Source organism: Aegilops tauschii, chromosome 1, assembly GCF_002575655.3.
Source record: "Aegilops tauschii subsp. strangulata cultivar AL8/78 chromosome 1, Aet v6.0, whole genome shotgun sequence".
NCBI classification, from domain to species: Eukaryota; Viridiplantae; Streptophyta; class Magnoliopsida; order Poales; family Poaceae; genus Aegilops; species Aegilops tauschii.
In genome coordinates this window covers 439,843,004-439,854,769 of record NC_053035.3, presented here as the reverse complement: position 1 = coordinate 439,854,769, position 11,766 = coordinate 439,843,004, and the positions used below count along the sequence as shown (strand labels likewise).

The 11,766-nt window shown below is 51.0% G+C and overlaps 2 protein-coding genes across 3 annotated transcripts; one reads left to right on the top strand and one right to left on the bottom strand.

Annotated features, from left to right (window-relative positions):
• The first annotated feature begins 1,117 nt into the window (after positions 1-1,117).
• Positions 1,118-8,339, top strand: LOC109773827 (O-methyltransferase ZRP4). Of its 2 annotated transcripts, none has more exons than XM_040389520.3 (2): positions 1,118-2,008; positions 7,787-8,339. In XM_040389520.3, exons 1-2 carry the CDS (start codon positions 1,187-1,189, stop codon positions 7,910-7,912), a joined length of 948 nt encoding a protein of 315 aa, XP_040245454.1. In that variant the 5' UTR covers positions 1,118-1,186; the 3' UTR covers positions 7,913-8,339. The 2 variants fall into 2 exon arrangements, with proteins under 2 accessions (XP_040245454.1, XP_020188134.1); XM_020332545.3 differs by lacking the exon at positions 7,787-8,339 and adding an exon at positions 4,066-4,526 and having other exon boundaries at positions 1,128-2,008.
• On the bottom strand, positions 6,151-11,499 carry LOC109773819 (auxin response factor 14). The gene is made up of 10 exons (XM_020332537.4): positions 10,937-11,499; positions 10,773-10,829; positions 9,968-10,153; positions 9,788-9,872; positions 9,053-9,143; positions 8,801-8,965; positions 8,496-8,612; positions 8,348-8,423; positions 7,476-7,641; positions 6,151-7,384 (listed from the first exon to the last, which is right to left on the bottom strand). Exons 1-10 carry the CDS (start codon positions 11,186-11,188, stop codon positions 6,474-6,476), a joined length of 2,106 nt encoding a protein of 701 aa, XP_020188126.1. The 5' UTR covers positions 11,189-11,499; the 3' UTR covers positions 6,151-6,473.
• Between the last annotated feature and the right edge of the window lie 267 nt (positions 11,500-11,766).

Genomic DNA, 11,766 nt, shown 5'->3' with positions numbered 1-11,766 from the left:
CGAAATGCGATTTTGGTCGTGTAGGTGACATTCCTCCCTCATCAATCTTTGTCGCATGTGCAATGACCACCTTCGTTGTTCGGACCCTTTGGTGGTGACCTGCTTTTACTGCGGCTCGAATACCTGGTTATGCGGGCATGTTCTTCACCGTGGCATCTAAAGTCAAGATTGTGCTACGCATGTAGCTGCTGGGATTGCGGAAAGTGGTGGCAACATCATATGATGACTTTGGTTTGATGGTGCTTCTCGAGTAACCGGTCTCAAGCTTTGGAGTGAAAGCCTTAAGTCTGACCCTAGTTGCTTATATCTGGCTATAGTGGCATTTTTGTGCCGTTGCCTTCTTGAAGACATTGCTTGGATTTGCTTTGACTTCATCTCTAATGTGAGGCCTAGGATCTAACCTTTGGTGGTTGGATCCCGCGACGACTGTGCTTGAGCGTTGTTCTCGTCCCGGAGGTGTTGCTGCTGGAGAACCTTTGTTGTTGTTCTCGTGATGTTAAGATATGGTTGGTGTCGATGATCGTTGTTGTAGTTCATCGATCGCTTCAGAGTTTTTTCTTTCTACTCCGCATAGGCATAGATTCGGTTTTGTATGACTTTGCTTTTTGCCGATGTGATTTCTTATGTTTGTGTTGATGTTAGATGTGTGCATCCTAATCATGAAGTGATCAGGTATGTGCTAATTGTGTTTGTATCTTTTGATACTTCATTTGGAATAAATAAAAACCACCTTTATCGGAATAAAAATGCATCGACTCGTCCCCAAAAGTTGGGATGAAATGAACTGCATCTTCTTGAAGTGTGCAACGATTTCCTGTTAATATTTGCAAAATAGGTTGACACCGCTACCAAATCTTACTCTTGGAAGAATGTTTGTTAGTTCGAACTTCGAGGTAGCTTCTCTTGCATTTCGCAAGCATCACATTTTGCCCAGCTAAAAAATAAGTATCACATTTTGCAACAAAGAATTATTAAAATGGGAAATGTAGTCATGTACCCACTCTCATGGGCACGCATCTTCCTACCTCAGATGCTGCGTCAGTTTGTACAAATGTCGTACCGCTCATTTTGTATCTTTGTGCACCACGAACGGCACGTCGATCTCTATATAAGGAAGCAACGATTTGGTTCTCCATGTAGATTCATCCACCAAGCCAAACCTAGGGAAGCACAAGCACACTGCACCATGGCGCTCACCGTCAAGAGCACCGACGACCACGCCCTGCTCAACGCCGAGCACGAGCTCTGGGCGACCACGTTCTCCTACATCAAGTCCATGGCGCTCAAGTCCGCCCTCGACCTCCGCCTCGCCGACGCCATCCACCACCACGGCGGCGCCGCCACCCTCCCCCAGATAGCCGCCAGGGTCACGGTGCACCCGTCCAAGATCCCCTGCCTGCGCCGCCTCATGCGCACGCTCACCGTCTCGGGCGTCTTCAGCGTAGTCCAGCAGCAGGACGTCGTCGTCCCGGCTGCCTCCGTGAGCAACGGCACCTGCAACGGCGGCGTCGCCGCCGAGCCCTTGTACGCCCTCACGCCGGTGTCCCGCCTCCTCGTCGGCTCGCGGAACCTGGTCTCGATCATCACCATGCTCCTCAGCCCCAACTTCGTCACCTCATTCCTGGGGATCGGCGCGTGGTTCGAGCACTCGCTGCCGGACCCGTGCCTCTTCACGCAGGCGCACGGCGAGGCCCTGTGGACGATGGCCGACCGCGACGCCACCTTCGACGCGCTCATCAACGACGCGATGGTCTCCGACAGCAGCTTCATCATGGACATCGCCATCAGGGAGTGCGGCGAGGTCTTCCAGGGGATAGGCTCCCTGATGGACGTCGGGGGCGGCCTCGGCGCCGCGGCCCAGGCCATCTCCGGGGCGTTCCCAAGTCTGGAATGCACCGTGATGGACCTCGACCACGTCGTCGCCAAGGCTCCGGCTGGCACCGACGTGAACTACGTCGTCGGCGACATGTTCGAGAGCGTTCCGCCGGCAGACGCTGTCTTTCTCAAGGTACGTACGTAGTACTGGTACGTAGCTCTAGCAAACTTCTTTCTCTTCGTCTTCGTACATGCATGCGCAGTGCGTACGCCCTTCATCAACATGCTGTAAACAAGGCGACAGGTTAAAATCAGGGGCCAAGGGGGGCAGGAAGGGTCCGTAGCTGTCCTGTAACAGTCCGTACGTGTAGCATTTTTGGTTTGATGTGTCTAGATCTGAAGTTAAAAGGTGAGGACATGCACAGTCACACACAGACACACGACCCTGAAAATTGTACTCCCTCTGTTCTTAAATATAAATCTTTGTAGAGATTTGCTATAAACCACATACAGATGTATATAGATGCATTTTAGAGTCTAGATTCACTCATTTTATTTCGTATGTAGTTTATAGTGAAATCTCTACAAGAATAGAGGGAGTATGTTTATACAGATCGACCTAATAGATCATGTGTAAGCTACGACTACCGGACATAGCAATATAGCGGTGTCCTGTCCTTAAATTTCCAGCATGTGTAGGCAGGATGCAGAGACACGAGCACTCGGTAAAGAATTTGTCGAGTTCATTTCATCGAGGGCAAAGCCGACCTCCCCTATCATGTTTTTTATGTGTATAGCATGTACATCCTTCGGCATATAATGCATTTGTACGACAAAACCATACAAGCATTTTACAAATTGTCAATGAAGGCACACACGTTAGTTTTATAACTCTCGATTTATGTCCATTAGGAGAGAGCCTCCCGGGTCGCTCCCGAGCGACTCCGGAGGCGCCGCCACCGCCACCCAACAAGCCCAACCTAGCCACCCAATCCCCTCGCCACCGCTGGAGGAGGTGGCGGACGGCGGCCGCGAGGCCACCCCTGCTGGTCCCTCTCTCCCTAGATCGAGCCTCTCCTCCAACCCCCACTCCACCTCCGCCCATGAGCGGCCGACCAGGTCCAAGCGTTGGTGGATGCTCCATCGAGTCGCCTTGCTACTGCCTTGATCAGCCGGCGGCGCTTTGGAGGCTTTCCCTCGACCTGGATGTCAGATCCGGCGGACAGCCGTCTGCTCCGCATGCATGCCGGTCTCAGGCTCGGATCTGGCGCGACAGGAGACACCTTCTCTGCTTCTTGTGTGCATCTTCAGATGCATCAGTGGAGAGTTGGGCGATGTGCGGGACCTCCGTATGCGGCCCGGTCTCTAGCCAGATTCGATCAGATTTGGCGTCGGGACCTTGGTGCCCGCATGACTCTCTGCTGGATGTGGATGACGCGGTGAGGTTCTGGCCTTCCGCACAGACGGTCGCCGGACAGCGGCGCTACGGTCCACTCCTTGGTGGTGGTGATTCAGATCCGATCAGCCGGATGGTGGTGACTGCAAAGTACTGCAGCGATTTCCTACGGCTTCATGACGGCGATGATCATCGAAAGGTTGAGAGGGGTCATCACTCCTGATCTGATGAATGACTTCAGCGGTGAGATTCAAATTATACACAATGGCTTGACGCAGAGGGACGGTTGCGCAGTGGCGGCGGTCACATCGCATGTAGCTGCTGGGATTGTGGAAAAGTGGCGGCGACAACACATGAGCGACTTCGATGATGGTGCTATTCGAGCACCCAGTCTTGAGCTCCGGGGAGAAAGCATAGGTCAGACCCGAGTGGTTATACCTGGCAACGGCGACGTTTTTCTTACGTCGTTACCTTGTTGAAGGCATTGCTTGGATAGGCTCGGACTGATTCTTCAGGGTGAAAACCTAGATTCTGGCCTTATGGTTGGATCCGGTGACGGCGGTGCCTGCGTGTCGCTCCCTTTTTGAAGGCGTTGATGTTGAAGAATCTCGTTGTCCATGTGGTGCCAAGAGATGGTTGGTGCGGATATGGTCATGTTTGTAGTTTGTCGATCGCAGATCTGTTTGCTTTGGGGGTTTTTTACTCGCCTTCACATAGCTTTGGTCTTGTATGACTTTGCTTGTTGTCGGTGTTTTTTCGCGTGTGTGAGTCGGTGTAGGTTGTGTGCATCCTAGCTATGCAGAGGTCGGATGTGTGCTCATTGCGTTATGTATCTTCTTGATACTCCATTTCAGTGGGTACTACATGACTGGGGACACGAGGACTGTGTCAAGATACTGAAGAACTGCAAGAAATCTATTCCTCCGAGAGAGAAAGGAGGAAAGGTAATAATCATCGACATAGTGATCGGAGCCGGACCGTCACATGTAAAGCACCGGGAGCTGCAATCCATGTTTGATCTCTACATGATGATTGTCGATGGCATTGAGCGAGATGAGCAAGAGTGGGAAAAGATCTTCCTCGAAGCTGGGTTTAGTGGCTACAAGGTAATACATGTTCTAGGGTTCAGGTCAATCATCGAGGTCTACCCATAAAAGTGGTTTTTTGAGTATGTCTGCAGACATGCATGCTCATGAAAATGGAACAAGGGTTTGGCTGACTAGACCCAAATTTGGGGTAAAAGTATGGTTATATGTTTCACGTAGCTGTTAATATCATGGACGGAAGCCCTAAAATACTCAATCTCCCTGGTTTATAGGGCGAGTGTTCTTATGTCCTCTATTAGATCAAAAAAAGTATGTGTTGTATTTCACGAAAAGCATATAATTGAATTCATATTTAAACGAGTTTCATATTTTCATGGCATAAAACTCATATTTTGTTGGTCAAGTACACAAGTCTGTGGACCTAATTGTCAAATAGATTCGAAACGGTGAGCTTAAATTGTCAAATAAACACGTATTGTAAATCCGGATGGAGGTAGTACATGTTTCTGAAAAAGAAGGGACTTTTCATCGCTGCAAAATGTATCTATGCACAATTATTGTGGCAATGTATTGCATTTCCAAAAGTCGTTTAGCTGTTATGTTCGATTTCAAGAACGCGCGAGGAAAAAAAAGAAGACATGGAAGAGAACACATGGGTGCCGCCTCCCGCGGTGGGAGGAGGCTTCGCCGCCACTCGATCTCCCTCCTCTGGTAACCTCCTCCACAGCAGAGAGCAGATCCGGAACCCTCTCACCATCCTCTCTCCATCCCATCCCGACCCACGCGTCGCCCCCGCTCGGGCAACTCGGGTGGTGCTGCAACCCTAGCTGTCGGGGGCATCACCTCCTTCCTCCCCTCCCTCCGTCGCCGCCGGGCTAAACCCGGGTGCCGGCGGCGGTGGCGGAGCCCTCCCTCTCTCCCACGGCATGGGGATGGTGCGGGGCCCCTCGACATGAGGAGGTGCGGCCGTTAGGGTCCTGGGGCGCGATGGGTGGCCCTACTTCGGGCGGCGGCGACGAGCCATCTGAGCTCGAATCGGCGACGATGATGTGGAGGGCCTGGTGGACGACTCGGCTACATGTGTGGTTTGGCCTCCAATCAGATCTGATCTGGCCGGTATGGCCTGCTCGCGCGGCAGCGGAGATCGGTGGCGGTCCCGTGACACGATGCTGGACGGAGGTTCGTCGAGCAGATTCGGTGAAAACCTTGCTCTCAGCTAGTTGCCAAGGCCGGCGATGGTGGCGCTCTTCTGTGTCATCTGCTTGAAGGCATTGTCGTGTGTCATCTGCTTGAAGGCATTGTCGTGGAGAAGCTCCATACCTCTATCCGCTACCTTTGGGGGAAATACTAGATCAGTCTATTGGATGACGGCGACGCTCTTGTGTCGTTTCCCCCTTGGGGTGTCATTCTTGAAGGTGTGCATTGGCTCGAGGAACCAGTGGACGGTTTCAGCGGTGGAGCGGTGTTTCATGTGACACATCAATGACGTAGAGTCTCGGAGGCGTGGCATTGCAGGGTCTCGGCGATAGATGGGTGAGGATGGACGCGCGTATGGAGGTGGCGTTGTCTGATGTCGTGGTGGCGCCCACGACAAGCCTAACAAGGTCGATACGTCGATACCTGCTCTGAAGTTGGATAGTGGAAGACGATGACAACGGCCTCTGCAGCGTGCGCATAAGGTGCCTGCTGAGAGTGCGTTGGACCGATGTGTGCCCCAAACCCGGCAATTGCGGCTTGGGAGGACTACGGTTTTAAATGTTGAGCTTTCATGTGAGGTCTGGGCAGGCGGCCTGGACAATACTAACCCCTTAATCAACCTCAGATGTTGCCAAAATGATTCAGACCTATTGATGTATTACTTTGTAAAATCTAAATGGATAATAAAAATAGATGTATGCATCGCCCTGATACAGAGGCTAGAGTCATCCTCCTTTTCAATGAAAAATGAAGAACACAGCAAGTAGCATCAGGTTCCACGCTCACGTAGATGTTCAGAAGGTGACGATTCATAAGCAGCAGCATGCAGCATCAGGTTTGCCGGAAGAAAAAGAAAAGGCATCAAGATCCACGCAAGTGAATGCCAAGTACTAGAAGATTCTAGAGTAGAATTTAAGAGTAGCCTAGGTGAGGGATTACAGATGGCGTCTGTCTTCAACCAACGGAAATCGAATTATCCGATACTGCAAGTCTACAACGCACCCAGCTGAGCAGCACCATCACATTCCCAGGGGAGCAGCGACGATGGCATGCAGCGCAGCAGGGGCAGGGTGGCCGCGCCCAAACAAGTCGAGCACCCGCGGGTCGGCGCACTCCACCGCCTCATCAGCCGCGTCCCCTTCCTTGGCAGCACCCTCACCTGCTCCTCCCAGCACCTTCTGATCAGTCAGGGAGAACCCAAACAGCCTGCAACTGCTCCGCCCGACGACGTCTCCGGCAGCCGCCGACCTGGGCCTGCCACCGTCAGCACTCGCCGGAGTCGAAGCCATGATCCATTCTTCGAACCGGCGGCACCCCGTCCCCGTCACGCTTGGCGTCCGGCGCTGTGCGCACGGCCAGGCCTCCTCCGTCTCCCTCACCATCTCTATGCCGGGAGGACACTGGCCGCCATACGCGCCTCTGTAGCCGCTGGTTCTGCCTTCCAAGTCGAACTGCGGGACCGTCGCCTGGTTGAACATCAGGACGGAGGAGGGAGAGGACACTTTCGCCGCCGCCGACGACGGCGTGAACTGCCCGAGAGCATACCCTTGAGCTGCAGGCGACAGTCCACCCGGCGCAGCTGACCGTTGCGCGTAGCCGAACGGGCCGTGCTGCGCGCGGGCGTCAAAAGCACTTCCTTGGGAGTAGAAGCGAAGTGCTCGAGACATTTCTTGACCTTGCAAGACCTCTGGGAACCCGAGGGATTCGCCGAAGCCTGAGGAATGGTAGGGAAACTCCGCCGGGCTCTGCTGCGGCATGTAGCTCCCCGCATTTGCAGAGAACCGCTGGTGATCCGGAGGGCGAAACTTTGCGACGTCTGGTGACCGGGAGCGCGCGGCGCCCTGAGCCCTAGAGCCCATCAACAATTCTTGACCTTGCAAGACCCTGTGGAAGCTTCCTGTTTCCACCGGGTCCGGAAAATCATTTCCATCTGCAAGTTCGATCGCAGGGTTAATTAAAAAATGACACGATTGAGCTAACATGTATCAAAACAGATGTCTGAGCCATGCTGCAGGACCTACCAGTAACTGGAGCATCCAAATTGCCTTGAGGAAAGTACAATTTGGCTCGCTTCGAACTGGATGCTGACAGACAATCATTAACTTGAATTGAACCACCAATTCTCTCGATCTCCCACGGAGAAACCCTGCGTTGGTGGTTGCAATGGTTACCATCATCCCATCTTACCTGTAAAACATGAAAACAAAGCAACACTTCACTTCAGCAGAAATTTGAGGGCCACAACTTACTATGTAGTACAAGTTAAATGTACCTGTGGTTATACTTTACAAACAGGAAGTTCCTAAAAGTGATGGATATTTTCTGTTTTCAGGTCAATGATGTTATGACTTTCAATCAGAACTCAGATATGGATCTGATCATTAGCAATGGCAACCCATCACCTAAGTTGAGTTTTGAAAAGTATTTTACTTTGATGGAGGAAAATTCAAAGTCTTAGACCAAAAAAATGACGAAAGTGTTGTAGTTCATTGTAAATACAAGATCCGGCTTTTGAGAGCTGATATGGTTAATATTTTCTCTAATATTTCATTCAGCTTAGCTTCTACCAGCCTATCATAACGCTTTCCAAGTTATGCACCCTATACCCAATCATTTTGTTCACTATGATATAACTACCTGCTCCAAGTACACTATTGCAAATTCAGAAAGTGCACTCAGTCGATTTTAGAAAGAGAACTACCTGGTCTCTGAAATACTGAAAAATCAATAGTGAGAGAAGCTCATTTCACTAAGAGTTGGAATTCCGCACGGTCTTTATTTCAGGAGAAACAGTGGCAACTACTTCTAGAACATGACAGTCAATGAACATAGAAATGAGGAGCCTACAAGCCAGAGTTGAGAACCATAACTAGTATCTTAGTTACATGTATACCTGTAGGCATCTCCATTTTGATCCAGGCCATCTTATGGGGTCTACTTCACTAATACCTGAAATCAATCCAGTAGACCTGCAGAACAAAAATGAAAATTCAACGACTGATGTACAAAAATGCAATTTTCAGTGAGCTAAAAGGACAGACCTCTCATTTGCATCATCACTGTCATTGGAATCTTTAAACCTCATTCCAATGGAAAACGGATGGTTCAAGCTCTTAGAGAACCTCCAATATGGCACAATAAATTCTGATGCGCCACTCCTGCGGAAGGATGACAAACTGGAATTATTTAGGTCACTAGCTGTTTTATAATACTTAAAAGGCGTAGTAAAGCACAAGACTGAGGCACCATGAAGACAAAAGGACCATCAAATTGCAAAGACAGAATATATGCATAGCCCAAGTGAATAATAAGAATTTCCTAACTTAATGTGCATTGACAGACAAACCTTGGGTCGAAACAAACATGGAAAATACTTCTATTTTCCAAGGAACTGGCAACAGCAGATAGTGTGTGCAGCTTTGATTCATTACTGTTGACAGCTCTAAAAAGGGCTTCATTTCTAAGCTGAACTGCTCTCCGTACACCCAATCTTAGCTCACCATCATCGCCTCTGCAAAAAAAAAAAAAATGTCTATGGCACTGAAAAGAATGTAGAAAACATACAAAGCATTAATTCATTAAATTGCCAGATGCTTACCGAAGAAATAAGACTGCATCCCCGGAGACAAGTTTTTTCTTGTTGACAAACGAACTCCAGCCTGTTGTTAGAAGATGCCTACGAGGTTGACCTGGAATTCCAGAAAGTATTTACCGCGCATCACAATTGCGAACCAAGTGAGAGAAGGTGAAATAAACATATTGAATAATGCTAGTAAAATGGGTAGTAAGTTACTGAAGATGACGTTTAACACTTAAACCATTGCCCAAGAACTTCAGGGGTATTAAGTAGGTCAAAACAAGCACAAACTCACCAAACGCGACTAGAAATCTAATCACACTAGGATCTCTGATAAAATAAAACCAAAGCTAGCTCACCTCTCACCTATCATGAGAAATGACAACAAGAGCGTACTAACAGAAACTTAATTTAGGTCGGACATAAGTTCACTTTCATAATTTAAGTCAGCAATCAAGAAAGGGGAGACAAATTACCATCTTCATACTACAAAGTACTAACAGAAACTTGATGACACCCCTTTTATAAAATTGAATTGCCCACCTTACTCATCTAATGACTTGAATTCCAAATACAACCACAGCGATCAAGCTAACCGATTTCATAACCAGATTTGATACCCTAAATTCGGCCTTTACCAAGCACATGCAGCAAGCATATCAGTTTTTTTTTTTACTTTCCACACAAAGCATGAAGGTATATGGATATCGCAACAGCAACAACAAAATCTCCAAGTAAACATGACATGTTACGCACCTCTATAAATATGGCGAAACCTCCACTGTGTGCCATGCAAGTCCTTGGCAACGAGCTCTTGAGAAGGCCTGACCTGCTTGTAGTCCTACAAAGAATTGCAGAGATTGAAGTGGTGAGATCAGCAACAAAAGTGACTATATCAATGTGCAGGTTTGGAATTATTTTTTCCAAGCGCCTCACCAAAGGTGCGAAACAGTCCTCGGCTGCCCGGCGAGGAACAGAGAAACCTCCATGCGTGCTCGTATCGGAGGCAGTGAGGGTCTTGCAGAACATGTGAGGCATACGGGGCTTCTTCTCTCCGTCACCACCGGCCATCTCGTCCTCCCCCTCTTCGGATGCAGACTCACGGACGTTTTGTCTGAACATCTGAAGCACAGAAGGGGAACACTTACACAGAGCAATGAATGGCATTTTACCTTATTTGCAAGTTCGCAAGGATACTGCTCCATTGCAAGCAAAATCGTACTGTAATAACTATGTGGCATCTGTAATCAAGCTTACGGTTATGGCAGGACCGGTGTATTCATGCTCTCATGTACTATGATTTCTTTTGGAGGAAAACAAGTGTACCTTCTCCAAGGTCATAATAAAAGACTCACATCCAGAAACAAAAGAGGAAGAGGAATTCAGCAACGATTTAATACAGTAGCAACTGATGCCAGAGTGAGCTGGAACGCTTAAAACACCAAACACGCACACAGCTGTAAAGAAACAAGGATGCATGGGAGCCTGGGAGGTGATGTTCATGTTTCAGGCTCCAACATTTCACTGCCGAAAACAACGATGCATGAGATATAATGTTCATCTTTCAGGCTCCAACATTTGACTGTCCGAAGCCATATTGCTGATGCCAACTCTCTGCGCTCCGACGAACCAAATGCATATGGAACGGGGGAGGAAGCGACTGACGTAGAACAGCCCAGATCCCCAAATGGAAATGGGAGCGACTGGCAGCAAGATACTGAAGCAGGACAGGAGCACTGACCTCGGCGTCCGCCAGCAGCGCGAGGCGCGCGTACACCTCGTCCGTCGCCGCATCCGCCTGCAAGCGCGCCACGAAAATCACGCCATCGATCGATCAGGAGACCTCGTTTCAGAAGAAGAAGAAGAAGCGGAACGGCCGGGCGCGAGGATGGCAAGGGGACTCACGCAAAGCTCGACGCCGACGACGCGGCACGCCACGTGGGGCGGCACGCGCGGCGCCCCGGCCGGCGCCGGGGCCGGGGCCTCCCCGCCGCCCGCCGCGAGGTGCGCCTGCGGCAGGTACACGACGGCGCTCCCGCGCCTGGGCAGCGCCACCCCGGGCCCAGCGCACGCGTGCCACAGCTCCCCGCACACGCCGACAGCCGCCGCCGCCGCCGCCTCCCCGTCCTCCTCCACGCTGTTCAGGTCGATCCCCATCGGTCGGTCCGTCGCTCTCCCCCCAGAGCTAGCTAGCTAGACCAACCACCGCCGCGTTAATGCTGTCGCAGCGCAGTGGATGGCGGCGCAGAGGAGCGAGTTTATGGTGCTAGCGGCGGCAGCGGCAGCGGCAGAAGCAAACAATGAATGCGCACCCCGCGAAGGCGAACGCGTCGCGTTCTAGCCATGTCGCTCCGCCCGTCCCATCTAGGAGTACTACTAAGGCAGGGAGTAGGCCAACTGGCCCCCGCCCCCACCGTGGTCTCCCCCGGCTGGCTGCGGCGGTCGCTGTTCTCGCTCACTGTAGCGCCAGGCCTGTGCCGTGCCGCGCCGCGGCGCCTTTATGGCGATGGGGGCCTCGAAAGGCGCCCGGGCTTGGCTCGCCCGCTGGCTTTTTCCGGCGGTCTTTGTTTGGTTGCCCCGCGTCGGGTTCCGCGCTTGGATGGTCTCGGCCGGGTCCGGTCGGGTGGTGGCTGCCGTTCCACTGTTCCCGAACAGCAAGAGAGAGACTGGCCTCGGGGCGGGCGTCGGGGCAAAGAAAGCAAAGCTAGGAGGAAATGAGATGCGGCAAAGGTTGC

What these genes read in the sequence shown, in the direction of transcription:
- LOC109773827 (XM_020332545.3), top strand. Translation starts at nt 1,187, where the DNA reads ATGGCGCTCACCGTCAAGAGCACCGACGACCACGCCCTGCTCAACGCC. An exon ending in CAGACGCTGTCTTTCTCAAG is followed by an intron (nt 2,009 to 4,065) that starts GTACGTACGTAG and finishes ACTCCATTTCAG; the next exon opens with TGGGTACTACATGACTGGGG.
- LOC109773819 (XM_020332537.4), bottom strand. Translation starts at nt 11,188, where the DNA reads ATGGGGATCGACCTGAACAGCGTGGAGGAGGACGGGGAGGCGGCGGCG. An exon ending in CATGTTTGTTTCGACCCAAG is followed by an intron (nt 8,613 to 8,800) that starts GTTTGTCTGTCA and finishes ATCCTTCCGCAG; the next exon opens with GAGTGGCGCATCAGAATTTA. An exon ending in AGTGATGATGCAAATGAGAG is followed by an intron (nt 8,424 to 8,495) that starts GTCTGTCCTTTT and finishes TTTGTTCTGCAG; the next exon opens with GTCTACTGGATTGATTTCAG.